The sequence below is a fragment of the Psammomys obesus genome, unplaced genomic scaffold (genome assembly GCF_907164565.1).
Source record: "Psammomys obesus unplaced genomic scaffold, mPsaObe1.curated_primary_1811, whole genome shotgun sequence".
Taxonomy (NCBI): Eukaryota; Metazoa; Chordata; class Mammalia; order Rodentia; family Muridae; genus Psammomys; species Psammomys obesus.
Window position 1 is genome coordinate 3,853,495 of NW_026591711.1, and position 15,995 is coordinate 3,869,489.

Below are 15,995 nucleotides of genomic sequence, written 5' to 3' on the forward strand. Positions count from 1 at the left end.
AAGGACAATCCTGTATGACATATTCACCTTCCATTTATTTTTTCTCTGTTCAGGTTGACTCTTCTTCCTTTGAAATGAAATTTCAAAGTATTTCTTCCTTAGGAAAAGAAATACTTTCAGATTCAAGAGTTTTTCTACAAATTGGAATGTTTGTTTAAACAGTTCATTGTTCCTATTGAAAATTAAAAACCTGAAACACCTAATATCCGAAACTATTCTAGTGTCGTCATCTTGGCACTCAAAAAGCTTGAGAATTTGGGACATTGCTTTTTGTTTAGAATTTGAATCCTGGATTTTAGGATAATGATATTAAAGGTGTAGTACCTACTGTGACACTATATAGCATTGGCTTTTTGAAGACTCAGTGAAGGGTAACAAAGGGTGGAAAAATAGGCTGGTCTCAGGAAAATGGTTTTCTGGCTGTCTACCCAGTTACGTAGTAAGATGGCGGCTTTTATGCTGCCTTGGAAATACTATCAGCAACCTTTTTTTTTTTCCTTCAAAGATTTCTTATTGAATGTAATTTTTTTTTCTGGTCAAAAATAACATTTAAAAATTCTTATTAGTGTTTAGGTGTGGTGATGCAAGCATGCCTATAACCTAGCACCCAGGAAGTGGAGATAGTAGGCATCACTTGAAAGCTGCCCTGAGCTATATAGGAAGACTGTCTCAAAAACCAATACACACGTGCACACACACAGACACATATATATACATACACATGGGAGAGAACAACAAGCAGATCTCACATAGTGTTCATTTTTGTATTGGGTTGAACTTTACATGCTAAACGCTCTACACTGCTCTGAATCCTCAAACCATCCCCTTTTGGCTTATTTATTTATTGAGCTAGGATGATACCAAGTTGCTCAGCTGGCCCTTGAGCGCTCTGTGTCCCTTCAACTTGTGATGTTCTCTGTCCTATTTTTTTTTTTTTTGAATAGTGGGATTGTAGTACAGTGTGCTCCTGGTAACACTTCAGGTACATTTTCTCAAGTTTTCTACAAAAAGATAAAAGAAAAATTGACCGTTTTGTGTTTTGAGACATCTCTCACTTTTGTAGCTCTGGCTGGCATGGATTTGGAGATGTAGACCAGGCTGACCTTGGACAGAGTACTTAAAAGTTTTTTAAACTAATTAATTTTTGGCCGGGCAAGGGTGGCATATACCTTTAATTCCAGCACTCTGGATACAGAGGCAGGTGGATCTCTGTGATCTTGAGACCGGCTTGGTCTACAGAGGGAGTTCCAGGACAGCCAGGGCTACACAGAGAAACCCTGTCTCAATAAACAAACAAAAACAATAACAAAATAATAATTTATTTTAATAATATATGGGTGTTTTGCCTGCATGTTTGCCTATGCATCACCTGCATACATGCATAGCACCTGTGGAGGCCAGAAAAGGGTGTCAGATCCCATGGGACTGGAATTACAGACTCTTTTGAACTGCCATGTGGGCGCTGACAGCAGAACCCAGGTCCATCTCTCCAGCATCCAGAGAGTAAATATTATTTTAAATATCATTTTTAATTAATATTACTTCTTCTGTTTTTGTTACAACAGAGACAGATTTTGACATGTCAACAAAGGATTATGTCTGTGAAATGACCAAAGAAATTGCTGAGAAAACAGAAAAGTATAATAAATGTAAACAACTATTACAGGTAAGTTAGCTCCTTTTTCAGTGAAAGATTTATCAAATATTAATACCATGCCTTGGTTGGTTTTTTTTTGTTGTTGTTGTTGATGTGTAGAGGGTTTCTTTTCCTATTCTTTTGTTATGATACTGCATTTGGGATGATGAAAGGGGTGTTTCGTGTACTTGTACATGTAGGCCTTTTTGTAAAATCATGGTTAAAGTCAGTATTTACCATATACATGATAAAGTGTTCTTGCCTGAATGAGTTTTTATTTTAAAATAGGAATATTTTATTTAGAATAGAGAGTAAAGTTATTTCGTATTTGTATATATGGCTTTTAAGGTTTTGTTTGTGTGTGTGTTTCTTTTTTGCACTGGGAAAGGGAGGTAACTTTTTTAGAACGGAAGGAAATTCATAGATATGCTCAATGTTACTATAGGATACTTTTGCTTCTTGATTTAAAGGTAATGATTAAAGTGTTTTGGTCAGATTTAAACTTGACTTTTTGAGATCTTTCTATAGAACTTATGAGGACGGTGCTGTTCTAGTGTGGTTCAGTGCTTGTGTTTTTCTTGCTGCTGGTGTAAAGAAGCTAAGTGCAGGGCCAGGCTTAGGACAGGGTAGTAGACATGATTAACAGTGTGTAATACTTACGACTCTTCCTAGGCTGTGTATTATAGAAAAGTGATAGGGTTTTGTTAAATTTGTTTAAATTTTCATGTATATGAGCATTTTGTCTGCATCTAGTGTGTACTAATTAATATGTGATAGCAGATATCACTGGAAACTGTCTTGGAGTGCTCATTGTTTTCAAAGCTGGCATCAGTGAATACCCCGCTTTCTCCCTGTGACAGCATCACTCCTCACGTGGGTCCACCCAGCTGGGCAGCTCCTGTGCCACGCTTACAAGATGCTGCTGTTCTCACAGCCTCTAATGGACATTAGGAGCAACTCTGATCTTTTTTTTCTTTAGATGCCAGTGATTTTTATATCTCTCTGGAAATAGTAGAGTCATTTTCTCAGCAAACCGTAACTGCTTCTTTTTTCAACTTACTGTGTTTTGATCTGGCTTTGTGAAAAAGATGACACAAAAAGCAGCAGTTACCTCTTTCAATTTTCTTACCTGGTACTGCTATTGCAGGGCTACAGATTCAGTTTCTGACATGTTATGGTCAAAATTAAGGGGATCCGACTGACTGCGCTTCTGAGGCAACTGGGGTGTTGAGGTAGTCTTGTCTAGCAGGTGTAAACTCCTCTGTGATTGGACAGCCCAGTGTTCTGACAGGACTGGAGAGTGGCTGAGTGAGTGAGTGTGGCTTTGGAAGCAGTCTGGAAAGGGGAGGATATGGTGTTGATTGGGGTGATTCTTGACAGTTAAAGGTACTCTGAACATTTCTATTCAAGGCTTTTGTGGTCAAAGGGGATTAAGTATTTTCACTCAAATGCCTTGGCAATAGGATGGGGTATGTATAAGAAATCAGCAAATTGTTTTCTTTAGTACTATTATGTTACTTTACACAGTCAAGTTAATGACTGTGATGAGAATGTCATTTTAGCATAAGTTGCATTTCCATAATGACTTAATGTCTACGTTTCTACCTTAAGTTTTTTGTGTCTATGCATATGTAGAATATGTGCGCTGTGCCTGTGCATGCTGGTACACATGCGCATTTGAGTGTCTATCTGTGGAGACGAGTTCATTGTGGAGGGATTGCGTTCCACCTTACTTATGGGACAGGCTTTCTCCCTGAGTCTTGAGATTATGAATCAGCTAGACTGGGTAATGGGCGAGCTCTGGGGTTCTTCCTGTCCCTGTGCACCTCAGCTCTAGGGCTGCAAATGCAGACTGCCACACCTGTTTTTTTTAAATGGGTGTTGGGGATCCAAATGCAGGTTCTCAAAATGTATGTAGCAGCCATGTTACCTGATGAGTCATCTCTTTAACCTCACAGTTATCTTTTTGTGTTTACATATTTTTTAAAAAATCTTTTGTTTAAAAAATTGTTCATCTTGCTATGCTTTTTTATTTCTTTCTAGAAGAATGGGAACCAGATTTTTCTCTTTAGAGAAAGTGCATGTATGAGCAGGCTTAGATTTGTTGTATATATGTGGTGGGGGATTTTGGCAAGTTGGCCAAAGAACTTCACTTCTTCAGACTAGAGTAGAAAGAACATCACAGCGTATTTAATATTACTACCAGAGTGCTAGCCATGGTGGTGTCAGAGCTGCCTGCCTGCCTTGTTTGTAGATGCAGTTATTTTCTCTCTTACATGTGTGAGGTAACTTCGTTTCCTTAATGTTTTTAGGAAATCAAATTTTAATTGTGATAGAGTATTGATTTAGATTTTGTATTTTTTTAAAAAAAGCACATCCTGCAAGGTATTAAACATACTCTCCTATGTTGTCCCCAGGAGTGACTTGTTTTGTTCTTGTTGTGTTGGGGTTAAACCCAGGGTCTTACGAATGTGAGGCCAGTGACCTGCCAGTGAGCTTGCTCATATGTATTTTGGAATTTCACCTTGAAAGAACAAATATTTAAAATGAAGTTGGCCTGTTTACTTTTTGGTCAGTGTTTGCAAATTCTTTCTTGTTGTTTGTATTTTTAAGAAAAAAGAGCCATCATAAAAGTGCATGGTTCAGATTTTCTCTTTTTGTAAAAGTAGTACTTTTGTGAAATGATACTTATTGTGACATGTTATATGGTCTTAGAAATGTAAAGAAGAGATGAGATTAAAAAGTATACCCCCAACCTTGATAGTACATGGGCTATGGGTATTTAGCTTTTTAAAACAAATTATAAGTTAAGTGGGATTTTATTATATACTCTTTTGCAATGTGCTGTTAATATGACACCTTTTAAGTAGACAGGTGTTATTCCATCTTGTAGTTATAAATGATTGATTGTCTCAGTACACTGTTAAAGTAAGCAGCACGTGTGTGTGTTTGTATAAATATCTACTCTGTGGAGATGAGAAGTTTTAATAATTTTACTAATTTTATTTAGGATGAGAAAACCAAATGCAACAAATACGCTGATGAACTTGCAAAAATGGAGCTGAAGTGGAAAGAACAAGTGAAAATTGCTGAAAATGTAAAACTTGAACTAGCTGAAGTAGAAGACAATTACAAAGTAAGTACACAGGCTTGATGCATGGTGCTTGGGGAACATGCTGGTCCTGGTAAAAGTTTGGTACCTATAAAATATCAGCTGAGTACATTTTCAGTGTAGATATGCTGTGTGTTTAATTACAGTTTATTTGCTAACCTGAGAATATGGACTCCCACATTCATTGGTTAATGTGACTTTAGTGCTTTGCATTCAGGGGAATTTGAATTTCATTCATTCATTCATTTCTCCAAGAAGGGGTTTCTCTGTGTAGCCTTGGCTGTCCTGGACTCACTTTGTAGACCAGTCTGGCCTTGAACTCACAGAGATTTTCCTGCCTCTGCCTCCCCAAGTGCTGTGGTTACAGGTATGTGCCACCGTGCCTGGCTGAAATTTATCTTTTAAAAAAGTTGTTTTAGTACATACTAAGTATATATAATAGTAGTCTTCAGCATATGTTCATGTATCTGTATGATAAATGCTTATAATGTCATCCCTCCCCGACACACAGTACAGCCTCCCACTGATACTCTGTTCAGTTTCCTTATTTCATGCCCAGTCTTGTGTGTCTTATCTGCCACCTCCTCCCTTAAACCCAGCCAGTTTCATTAGTGTTGCTTTGCTGAGAGGTTATGGATTGGAGTGTGGGCAACGTAGCAGTGACTATACCACTGAAGAGAACGTGTTTCCCTCCTCCGGCAGCCATTAACTACCTATTATCTTAAGAGAAGTGTAACACCTCATTAAAGTACACCCTCCATGATGGAATGCTGATGGCCTAAACTTGTGCAGCTCTTGAGCAGGTGGTGATGAGGTTTTGCTGAGAATTCAAGGGTACAAACGTCATGTCACAGCCCAAGACAGCATTCCACAGTACTCCAGCCCTCCCTCTGACTCTCATATTCTTTGAGCCTTTTCTCCTGCAGTGTTTTCCTGAGCCTTGGCTAAGATGACACAGATGTCCATTTAGGGCTAATCATTCAACAGCACTTTGACTAGTTCTCTAACCACCACCCACTACAAGAGAAGCTGCTCTGATCAGGGTTGACTATAGCACTAACCTGTGGGCTTGAAAATAGTGGTTAGAGGGCCTTGACAGATACATACATCATGACCATTTAGAGTAGTCCTATGTTCTCTCTAGCCATTGGCTTTTGACCAGGTGTATATTACATAGATAGGCGTTCCCTTCAAAGGAGATCCAAAAGTATGTGGTGTCTAAAGCAGTAAGTTCTTTCCTTCCAGTTTTGATACATAAGCCAACACCAATGGCAATACCTTCTATCGTTTTGGACTGGCTAACAACCCACAGGGAGTGGCCTAGTCAAAAAACTATCTTTAAAAGTTATCACTTCATTTTTTTATTGTATCGTAAATGTAAATGCTAAATTATTTTGGGACTTGACTTTTTTTAAGTGTAATGGTATGTTATTAGCTTGCTAGCTTTAAAATTTACCGTACTGATTACTGTGATCCTACATAAAATACTGTGTTTTAAGTGATTAATATTAATAAAGAAACTTAGTTTTACCAGTGTAATATTAGGTAACAGTCCCAACAATAAGTGGTATCTGTAAGAATGTTAGGAAAAAAGAGCAAGCTACTGGAGTACTATGTCAAAAGTATTATCCTTTTAAGGAATAAACTGTATATGATAGATTTTAAGATATCTATATATATATAATTTACCTCTGTGATTTGAGTCTGGGGAGTCCTAAATAATTTAACTTCATCTGTAGCCAGTTTTTTTTTGTTTTTTTTTTTGTTTTTTTTGGCATGTCTGAGAGAGAGGAGAGAGAGCATGTGAGAGGCAGAGAGAGACCAACCGACTGACCACAGCTGCTAGGGGAGAATTGTATCTGTAATAGAGTAGATTAGACTTGAATAATAAATACCATGGCTTCAGGTTCTAGAGGCCTAGGAGGAAGGGAACTCAGTGGCAGTGGGCCCTTTCAGAGTAATTTTGTAAGGTCTAAAGAGGCCTTAAAGCTGACGATAGAAGTGTTCTTAGAAAAAGTTGATAAAGTCCATTTTCTTTTGGATCCCTTTTTAATTTTTATTTATGTGTATGGGTGTTTTGTTTGCATGTGTATTTGCGTGTTCTTTGTTTTCCTGGTACCTATGGCAGCCAAATGAGTACATCAGATTACATGAAACTGGAGTTGGAAGCAGCCATATGGGTGCTGGGGATTAAACTCTGGAAGAGCCATCTCTCCAGCCCCCTTTGATACATTCTTGATCTCTTATTATAGACCAGGGACATGAACCTAGAAAGATCGATCTGAAATATACCTTAGGAAGAACTATTGAAGTAATTGATTTTGTTGTTATTGTTGTTTGCTATTTTGTTTAAGACATGGTCTCCCTATATGTATCCCTAGCTAGCGTGAAACTCTATGTAGACCATGCTGGTCTCAGATTCACAGGGATCTGCCTCCTTTTACCTCTCAAGTTCTGGGGTGTGTGTTACCTTATCCTGCAAAGAATATCTGTGAATGCAATTGCTCTTTCTTTTGTTAGGTTTTTGGTTTTTTTTCCTCTCTCTCTCTCTTTAAGACAGGGTTTCTCTGTGTCTAGCCTTGGCTGTTTCTGGAACTCTCTTCGTAGACCAGGCTAGTCTCGAATTCACAGAGATTCGCCTGCTTCTGCCTCCCAAGTACTGTTGCTCATATAGTTGATTACTGGATAGTTGTTAAATGAGTGATATAGATGGAAAATGCTGGGGAGCAGAGGAGGAAATGGTTGTAACGTTTAAGCTTCTGTTACACTGCTGATTCTGATGGTATCTGTTAATTAATAAAGTAAGTGTGAGACATTTAGTCTTTACATTTACATGTAGGAAAACATATCTTACTATTACTTGAAATGGCAGATTTCCCCAGCCGTAGCATATCTGTAATCATGACACTTGGAAGTTTGAGGCAGGAGGTTATAGATCATTTAGGTCCTGCTTGAACTAAATCTTGAGTTCCTGGCTAGCCTAGAACTCAGGATGAGACCTTGATTTAAAATAATAATTGGCAGATTTAGAACTTGGGAATGAGAATGGTACATGAATTTGTATTTATGGTTTATTATCATGGATTTGACAGCTGATAATGGAAGAAAGTTTTCAGAGATAAGATGGACAAAAGCAAAGTAGAGTGGCCATAGAATATCTTTATTTGTGGTTGGGAAGGACATTTAGACACCAAAGAACAGGCATTGGGATAACAATATTGGTGCAATTTTACATAAGCCAAAGGAGCAATTTTCAAGGTAAGGGAAGCGGCCTCCAAGGTGGAAAGAAGATTTTGGAAGATAGGGTGGAAAGAATGAAAAGCTAGAAGAAAGCATGGAGCATGGCAGAATTGGGTCCTCAGACCATGATGTTACTGTTGAACTCTTAATCCCACAGCACTTGAAATTATTGGCATAAGACTTGCACAGTATTGGGTCTGTCAGTGTCCTGTCATGGGTGAAAAAGGGCCAGTGAACTAGAGACAGGTAATGGGAGCTAGGAGGGAGGGCCTCATAGGGCCCTCCACCCCTCTCTGAATATTCTGGGAGTTGCTAGGAGGGAGAGAGATAATTTATTCAGTGGCGTAGCCACTAGTAGGGAACCAATAATCCCCAGCCAGGACTCTGTAGGCAACTCTAATGAAACTCACTGGGTCACCAGTAACTATATCAAAGTAGGAGGAGGATGAGGTGGGAAGAGGAAGGGGCATTATTAGGAATAGGAGGGAAACAGGAGAGGAATATGATTAAAAACACTATGTAGGATGCCATAATGAAACTTATTATGCATAATCAATGTGTTAATAAATTCTAAAAGAATAAGGGAAGCTAGGTGTGTGATGATACATACCATTGGTCTCAGCACTCAGGAGGCTGAGACAGGAGAATTGATAGTATGAGACTAACCCAGGGCATAACAAGTTCTTGGCCAGCCTGGCTACATAAATCAAAAAATAGAAAAAATAAAAAAAGAGGAAACTGGGCAGTAATGGCAGCTAATACAAAGACTGAGAACTGAGGAAAATAACTTACTCTGGTGAAGAAAATGAGCTTGATAGTATAGTTCTAAGTGGATCTCATGTGTAAGGAGAAAATTGATAATACAAATATTAATGATAATCTTTTTTTTTATTCAGCTACAATTGGCAGAGAAAGACAAAGAAATAAATGGTCTGGCTTCACATTTGGAAAATCTCGCAAGGGAGAAGGTACTGAGCAGTGCACTTTAATAAAAAGTGGACATCCTGTAACTGATCTTTTGTCCGTCTTCTCTTTGGAAGTTGTCTTCCATGTCTTCAACTGTCTCCTCCCTGGTAGTAAACAAGAATTTATGTGCTACTCTCATTCCCACTTTACATATCTGCTGGTTGTTATGAAATATGCCAAGTGTTGAAAATTGCTAGTTTGGTTTTTATCACTTACTGTGCATTTAAAAATAAATTAGGTCTAAAATATTCAAATTTAGGGAAGAAATGAATTTTTAAGTGGGTCTTCAACTTGGGTCTTTTCTTGAAAAGAAGTGAACCTGTTAATTAAAGGAAAACAATTGATAGTTTCTCACCATTGATAAAATTCAAGCTCTTAAACCCAACTAAATTATTGAAAACTTGTGTTTTCTGTGTTATTTGATGCTTGCCAGTGTATCCAGAATTCACCTAATAGGTGGAAGAATTCGGTGGTGAAATAAAAGGTGCAGCATTTGGAAGATCCACTTAGGGAGGGGGTCTCTAGCTTGTTGGCATAACTGTGCTACAGAATTGCATTTTTCAGCTTCATCACTTCTCTAGTTGTCTTTTGTCATTCTCCTACCAGGGAAGACCTTTTGTCTTCATGTTTTGTGTATGTGTTTGTGGTTTGACAGTCGTCTGCTAACCCACTAGTATCCTGCAGTCAGTTGTGGTGCTGCTGTGAGGTGTAGCATTCTCAGCTCTCACGGGCTAGGGGCTCAGTTGCATAAGCTTGCTTCTACTGCAGTTCAGTTAGGTACTCAGTTAAACTTAACCGTAGGACCTGGGCTTTTTATCATCATGTTTTTCATAATTTTAATTATGCAGATGTATTTATACAACAAATAAGAGTTAATTTGACGGAGTCACATGAAAAATGTTGAAGATTTGAAATCTAGGTTGTTTAGGGGTCTCTGTCCTCCCTCTTTTCTCCTTTTCCCGTCCTCTTTAGATGGTGCTGGGGAATCAAACCCAGAGCCTTCTGCAGACTAGACAAGTGTTCTGCCATTAAGCCATATTTTCAGCTGTGAGACAGGTTTCCGTTATAACTCAGGTGAGCCTTGAATTCACTTTTTATCTCAGGCTAGCCTCAACCCTAGGATCCTTCTTTCTCTGCCCCCCAAATGCTGGATATTTTAAATATAGGCAGTTTAAGACATCTTTGCATTTTCAGATCATTCTGTCAGTTTGTGGAGGCGCCTGCTGTAATTTTTTTATTACGATTTTATTGTATCTGTAGTTAGTTTGAGGCAAGTTCCTAGTGTAAAAACAATGTTTTCTGTCTGTGTACTTGGTATGTATCTCTCCATTTATGCTCTTTTTAATCACACTCAGTTTTGTATTATTCTTAGTGTATAGGCACTGTACATCTTTTTGCTAACTCCCTAGGCATTTTCTCTTATTGGTTTCACTATGTAGGGTTATAATTTTCATTCTCTTCTTTGTTGTTTGACTTACGTGTTGGCTTTGAATCCTGCAGTCTGCTTAAATTCGCTCATTCCCCTACCTTCTGTGCTGTAGGCTCTTTCTAGAAGTACAGTTGTAGCACCTGAATAAAGACAATTTTGTTTCTGGTCTGTCTGCCTCAGTCTTGTCTTAGTCACAAGTTATGTTGATGAGAATTAGGGAGAACAGAATCCTTTGTTTCATTGGCAGTAGAATCCTTTTTTTTTTTTTTTTTTTTTTAACTTTTATGGACTTCATGAGAATCTTTTAAGGAATTTTTATTCTAGCTGGCTAGATTTTTAAAAACCCTGAATGAATCTTGAATTTTCTGCATATATTGATTTTTTTCCCCCTTCTTACTCTGTTAACATGAAATTTTTTTAGATGTTTGTCATAGTGACAGGCTAGAGAAGTATTAGTGCTATGTTTGGACTAAGTCTATGCGTCCTCATAGGACATGTGGCTGCTTTGCTTACTCGTCTTGTTTTGTTAATTTTAGGAACTTCAAAGGAGTTTAGAAGATCAGAAAGGAAGGAAAATGGAAGGTCAGAGCCCCCAACAAGTCTTGAGGTGTCTCAACACGTGCTCTGAGCAAAATGGGCTCCTTCCCACACTCTCGGGTGCACAGCCAGTTCTGCAGTACGGCAACCCTTACACAACACAGGAAACGAGAGGTTAGTCAAGTACTGTGGGCTTGGGATTAGCTGACTCTAAGAGGTTTGGCTTTTGTTTTCATGGAATTAGAGAGTTGAGGGTGTAATCAACTCTAATAAAAACATTTTCTTCATATAATTTGTCGATTTAGAGTTTAATATTGACATCCTCTGCAGGTCATGACTGAGGGGTCTTAATTATCACAAGACTCAGATTTTAGAGTGTGGGTTAATAATAAAACATAAGAAACAGGGTCTTGCTCTGTCCCCCAGTCTGGCATGTGCTGGCATGCCCATGTGGCCTCTGCTGCTCTTCCTGTGTAGTGCTGAGGCTCCCAGGCCTTTTGGTGCTCCAGGAAAGCATGTTGCCACTGAGCCACACCTATTTGCTTCTCTGTGTCATATCTACGTATTAGAGGTGTTAATTTCTGTAACTAGTTTCATCCATTGTTTTTCCCTAAATGTTTCTGTCATAAATCTTAACTATAGATGGAGCAGATGGGGCTTTTTATCCAGATGAAATCCAGAGGCCACCTGTGAGAGTTGCATCTTGGGAAGACAATGTTGTTTGTAGCCAGCCTGCTCGGAACCTTAGCCGGCCGGATGGTTTAGAAGACCCAGAGGACAGCAGAGTAAATTAAGTTTTAATTGTTTCAGCCTGTTTGCTCTTGTACTTTCTGGCTTAGGTGGAGTGTTAAGGTTGTATGTTTAGAAAGACGGAATTTACATTTGCACGTGATGCTTGGTGTTTTTTGTTTTTGAAAAAAAAATGTATGTTTGCTGGGCATTGGTGGTGCACGCCTTTAATCTCAGCACTCAGAAGGCAGAGGCAAGTGGTTCTCTGGGTTTGAAACCAACCTAGTCTACCATGTGAGTGCCAGGATAGCCAACACTGCACATAGAAACCCTGTCTCAAAATAATCCTCCCCCCCAAAAAAAAGAAAAGAAAAAGAAAGCTAAAATAGTATATATTTTTTAGACCCTTTAGGATTCATATACTAAAGATTATGCTCAGAGGATGATTGGGATTATCAGTTATTAGTGTAATCCTAATTATGACTTCCTAAGTAACTTTCTGCAGTCTTTTGATTGTGGCTCTGATGTACTAGAAAAAACAGAGTATGAAAATACATCGCATAGTATGAAGCTGCCATTTCAGTTTCATTTTAAGGTAAATGTTATTATCTTTATCATATAGCAGTTTTCTTTCTTTTTCAAGAAATCCCCTTTTTAGACATCCTTAATACTTCGTGACATTTTTTATTCTGGTAGCAACATAAAAATGATGATACTAAATTAGCTTATATGTCATAAGAGTTTTGTTTTCTGCTTTTGAGACAGGTTCTCTATAAAGCCCTGGCTGTCCTGGAATGCATTATATAGTCCAGGGTGGTCTCCAACTCATAGAAATCCACCTGCCTCTTCCTCCCAGGGCTGGAACTAAAGGCATATGTCACCATGTCTGGCTAAAATGTTATTTTTAAGAATTTTTTTTATACCATTTAATAAATAAAATTCCTTAGGGCAGCTCTTTTGGGGGTGGGGCTCCTTTTTTTTTTTTTTTTCTTTCTTCATAGCAGCTCTTAGATTTCCTGTGCATTGAGATAAATTTCAAGGAAATGGTTTATCGTGCTCTTTGCAAGTACAGTGGTATCATGACCTGTTTCTCATTTAATATAGTTTGCTGCATTTAATTGCTATTAACCTTTGCAGAAACTGATCAGTGTTCAGACAGGCATGATTTTAGACCTAGTGTTCAACACTCATAATGGAGAAAAATGTATTTCTCTCTCTTGCCTTTTGGCCTCCTGTGTCCATTACTGGGAATAATTAGGAAAACTGTCAGAACTTTTGTAGCCTGTTTAAGGTCTCTAGTATCATCTTACTGCTTTTTTACAACTTTACTTTACATTTTGCATATTTAATCTGATCATTCTTGGCACAGATGTTACATGTGACAAGCCTTTCTCCTTCCATAATCATCTGCTTCGGCTTAATTAGCAGAATGTTCTTTCTGGTCTGTGTGCTTTGCCCTTCTGCAAACCCATGAGAAGCAATGTTAGAGTCTTGAGCTCATTTGCTGAGATGCTTAGATTGGTAATGAGATAGAAGGGTTCTTACTATGCATGCCTGGAGTATTTGTATTTTATAAACAGAATATTTTCCATGTTAGAAAGTAGTTTTTATGTGCATCTAAAATTTCTAAGTTTCTTGTCATTTTAACAGCAAAACCACTTGCAAACGAGGGGTTTTATTATGTAGTTTTACTAAGAATATAGAAAGCAAATTTTGCTAAAGGGGTGGTTAATAGTCACAGTGCCCCAGTGGTCACCTTAGAGTCAAGTTGAGATGTCCAACTCTGTTAGCCTGTGTTGCTGCTGACAACACCAGCTGCCACTTCCTCTCTTGTGCTAGAAACTGGTGGCTTTCATTATTCTAATAATTGCAGCAGTTGTAACAATGTTAGCAGTGGCAGCAAAGGTTTCTCTAGCTGTTTGCCTGCTGAGCCCTATATACATGCTAGCTCACTAGTTTTTCACAGTAGTTCTAAGAGGTGGGTTATCAGTTTTACTAGTTGCTAGTGGAAGAAGCTGAGGAACTGATTAAGTAGTTAGACCTAAGTCACACCACCAATAAAGCAGGCAGAGGATCAGAACCTTTTCAGGTCTTCTGTGAAAGCTGTGCTTTTAACTTTCTCAGCTGTGGTATATCAGAGCTCCTGGACTTCTCAGGTCATAGCACCTTGAACAATTTCCTTTATCACTTTTCCTAGGCCAAAAGACATACCTAGTAAGTATTTATGTCCTAATATATTTAGTAACCATTAAAAATAGTATATCTAAATTAAAATTTCATGTTAATTTCAAATAACCATAGTTACCAATGAGATGTGTGTGACTTTTAGCCACTGTCCAACGTTAGGAGCTTTGGGATCAGAGTGGACAAGCCAATTCTTACTTCACATTAGCTTTTACACAGCGCTTGCTTTAAATCGCAGCAATCCGGAGACTGAGCTCCTCAAAGCTGGGGTGTCAGAGAAGGGTGTTAGCACTGCCCTGAGGGGAACCTGAGCAGTGTGCCAGATCGGTTTTCACGTGCTGACAGATACAGGGTATTTCTGTACAATTTAATACCTCTTCAAAATTAAAATCCCATGAAAGCCCTCTGAATTTCTGTGGTACCCTAGCTACCTTCATACTTAGTTTTTGGAACCATGATCTAAGTCTTTTCTACTCACTAAGTGTGGTTTGCATATAAGCAGCAGTGTTGTCCCAGGATTGCAGGAGGCTTTCCTGCCTTGCAGCCTCCTGAGAATCAGGGGCTGTATGGTCTGTGTTTCACGTGCAATGATCCGAACTTACACACCTTCTGTTTAAGACTAGATATTTTCCTCCCTTAATACACATTTACATTTTTTGTTTTCCTTCTTCATTTCTATTCCTATTAATAAAGATGTTTTATTGCAGCTTTCCATGGGTCCTTAATAATGAGCTCCTCAACTGAAGATAGTTTGATACACATTTTTCTGTCACAATTTTAGCATTTCTTGTCAGAAGTATGGTTCTCAAAGAGTCTTCTGACCCCAGAATTACTGAAAATCAGGGCTGCTCCCCATTTGTCACAATGTATGGCTTGTGGCTTCATTTTAAATTGCCATCACAATAGTATTTGTTCTAGTGTGTTTACAAAAATGATATAAAGTGGCATCTTTACTGAGTAGCTAGAAAAGTACAAGGGAGATTCCTCTATAAAGTCTTGTTTCTCTTGATTAGGTAGAGATAGATCTCCCTCTTTCTGGTTCTACTGTTTTTACTTACTGCGCTGTTTAAAATGTAGTGTCCCTTAGAATAGTGGCACTGGGTATTAGCTTTGTTGAAATCTGTAGCTCACCACATAAAGTGCGCAGCTCTGGTGCTCAGTGGAAATAAGAGTTGTGCGGAGTCAGTTTAGAAACATTTTTTTGCCCAGGAAAGAAGAAATCCTTTTGTCTTTACCTCTCCCTATATCTGCTTCTCTTGTAAATTACCTATTCTAGACACCAGTTACAATAAATCGATCATAGTCTATATGGTCCTTTGGATCCCCCAGCGTGTTTTCAAAGTTACCCCAGTTTCGGCATGCATTTATGTTTAGCATGGAAAATGTGCTTCCTTACCTTATTGCTGGATAATATTTCATTGTCTGAATATTCCGTGTTCATATTTTAGGTTTATTTTTATTTTCTGTATATGTGTTTGACTGCATGTATATCTGAGCCCCATGTGCCTGCATGTGCCTGGTGCCAGCTGAGGCCAGAATTGGGCATTGATCCCCTAGAACTTGGAGTTTACAAGCAGTTGTAAGCCATTGTGTGGGTGCTGGGCACTGAACGTGGATCCTGTGCAAAAGCAACCAGTGAGTGCTCTTAACCACTGAGCCATCTGACCAGTCCCTGAATATGCCATATTTTATTTCTTTTTTATGGGATTGCATCATTTTCCTCCTTTAGCTACTGTGAACAGTGCTTTTCTGGATACTTTTATGTAGAAGTCTTTCTTGGAATACTTCTTTTCACTTTTGAGGGGAAAATGAACTGCTAGAGTTACTATACTTGTAATTGCTAGTGTGCAATCCCAAGGGGTAAAGCTGATTGGTTACGTGGCAACACTGTCTTTAACTTTTTGTTTTTCACAGAGACTGCATGATGTTAACATTCCCATCAGTATTACCAGGGTTCAAGTTCTCTGTATAGGTACTGATACTTTATTATTAGAAATGTCTGCTTTGAAAGTATAGTCTTTTAGAGTAGCCATGAGGTGGTTGTCACATGTTTTTGATTTGTGTGATGATGCCAAACATCTTTCTTTATGCTTTTGTGAATTGTCTTTGGAGAAATAGCTATTCAAGTTTTTTGCTTCTTTCTAAATCAGATTCTTAGATTT

The 15,995-nt window shown here is 38.4% G+C and overlaps 1 protein-coding gene across 2 annotated transcripts in view; it reads left to right on the forward strand.

The window, feature by feature from the left end:
• Positions 1–15,995, forward strand: part of Tax1bp1 (Tax1 binding protein 1) — a 51,164-nt gene that overhangs the window by 29,441 nt on the left and 5,728 nt on the right. Inside the window, exons 12-16 of one of the 2 annotated variants that reach the window (XM_055611793.1) lie at positions 1,566–1,666; positions 4,647–4,772; positions 8,885–8,956; positions 10,920–11,094; positions 11,563–11,705. In XM_055611793.1, coding sequence (XP_055467768.1) covers positions 1,566–1,666; positions 4,647–4,772; positions 8,885–8,956; positions 10,920–11,094; positions 11,563–11,705 — 617 coding nt within the window. The remainder of the gene's footprint in view (positions 1–1,565; positions 1,667–4,646; positions 4,773–8,884; positions 8,957–10,919; positions 11,095–11,562; positions 11,706–15,995) is intronic. The other variant, XM_055611794.1, reaches the window with a different exon arrangement.